This window comes from Eimeria mitis, genomic scaffold (genome assembly GCF_000499745.2).
Source record: "Eimeria mitis Houghton genomic scaffold, Emh_scaff1356, whole genome shotgun sequence".
NCBI lineage: Eukaryota > Apicomplexa > Conoidasida > Eucoccidiorida > Eimeriidae > Eimeria > Eimeria mitis.
In genome coordinates this window covers 4986-5804 of record NW_013568894.1, presented here as the reverse complement: position 1 = coordinate 5804, position 819 = coordinate 4986, and the positions used below count along the sequence as shown (strand labels likewise).

Sequence of the window (819 nt, the reverse complement as noted above, 5' to 3'; positions counted from 1 at the left end):
CTAAACCCTCACTAAGGGGCCCCCAGGGGCCCCTCCTTGGGGCCCCTGAACCCTCGACTTGGGGGCCCCCTAGGGGCCCCCAAAGGGCCTCCTGGGGGCCCCCTAGGGGCCCCGAAAGGGTACCGCTAAGGTTTCATAGGGGGCCCCCTCTGGGGCCCCTCGTTGGGGGCCCCTTGGTCCCCTGATGCGTTGCTACTTTGTTAGTTGAGTATTGTTTTAGTGTGTGAAATCTAGGGTTTAGGGTTTATGAGGGTTTATTAGGGTTTATTAGGGTTAATTAGGGTTTATGTGTGTTATAGAAAGTATGCATATAAGTTTTTAAAATATAAGGAGAAGGAAAAGGGTACGTAGATATAAACCCTCTTCTGTCCTGGGGCCTCCACTTGTTATCGTATCTCCGTCGGGGAGGGTCACAATAAAAACTAATCTCTCTCTTTCTTTCTCTCAGCACGCGCAGCGCCTCCTCGGGGTTGTAGTTGTTTGCATGCAGCAGCTGCAGCGCCAGGTCTGGGGAAAAAGGGGGTACTACGATGGGGGGCCCCCGAAGAGTCTGAGTAACGAGAAGGGGTTGATGGGGGGCCCCATGATGCTGCTGCATGCTGTAGATATAAAGATAAATCCTTATCACTGTTTATAAGAGATTTACTTGCTGCTGCTGCTGCTGCTGCTGCTGCTGCTGCTGCTGCTGCTGATGAAGAGGAAGAGGAGGAGGAGGGTTCTCCAGTTGCTGCTGTTGCTGCTGCTGTTGCTGCTGCTTCTGCTGCTGCTGCTTCTGCTGCTGCTGATGCACGAGCAGCAGCAACACGCAGCAACGCACCA

At 53.6% G+C, this 819-nt stretch overlaps 1 protein-coding gene across 1 annotated transcript in view; it reads right to left on the bottom strand.

Annotated features, from left to right (window-relative positions):
• Window positions 1-631: 631 nt before the first annotated feature.
• Window positions 632-819, bottom strand: part of EMH_0035270 (uncharacterized protein) — a gene marked incomplete at both ends in the record, with an annotated part of 1506 nt that continues 1318 nt past the window's right edge. The window contains one exon of the mRNA XM_013494957.1: window positions 632-819. Coding sequence (XP_013350411.1) covers window positions 632-819 — 188 coding nt within the window.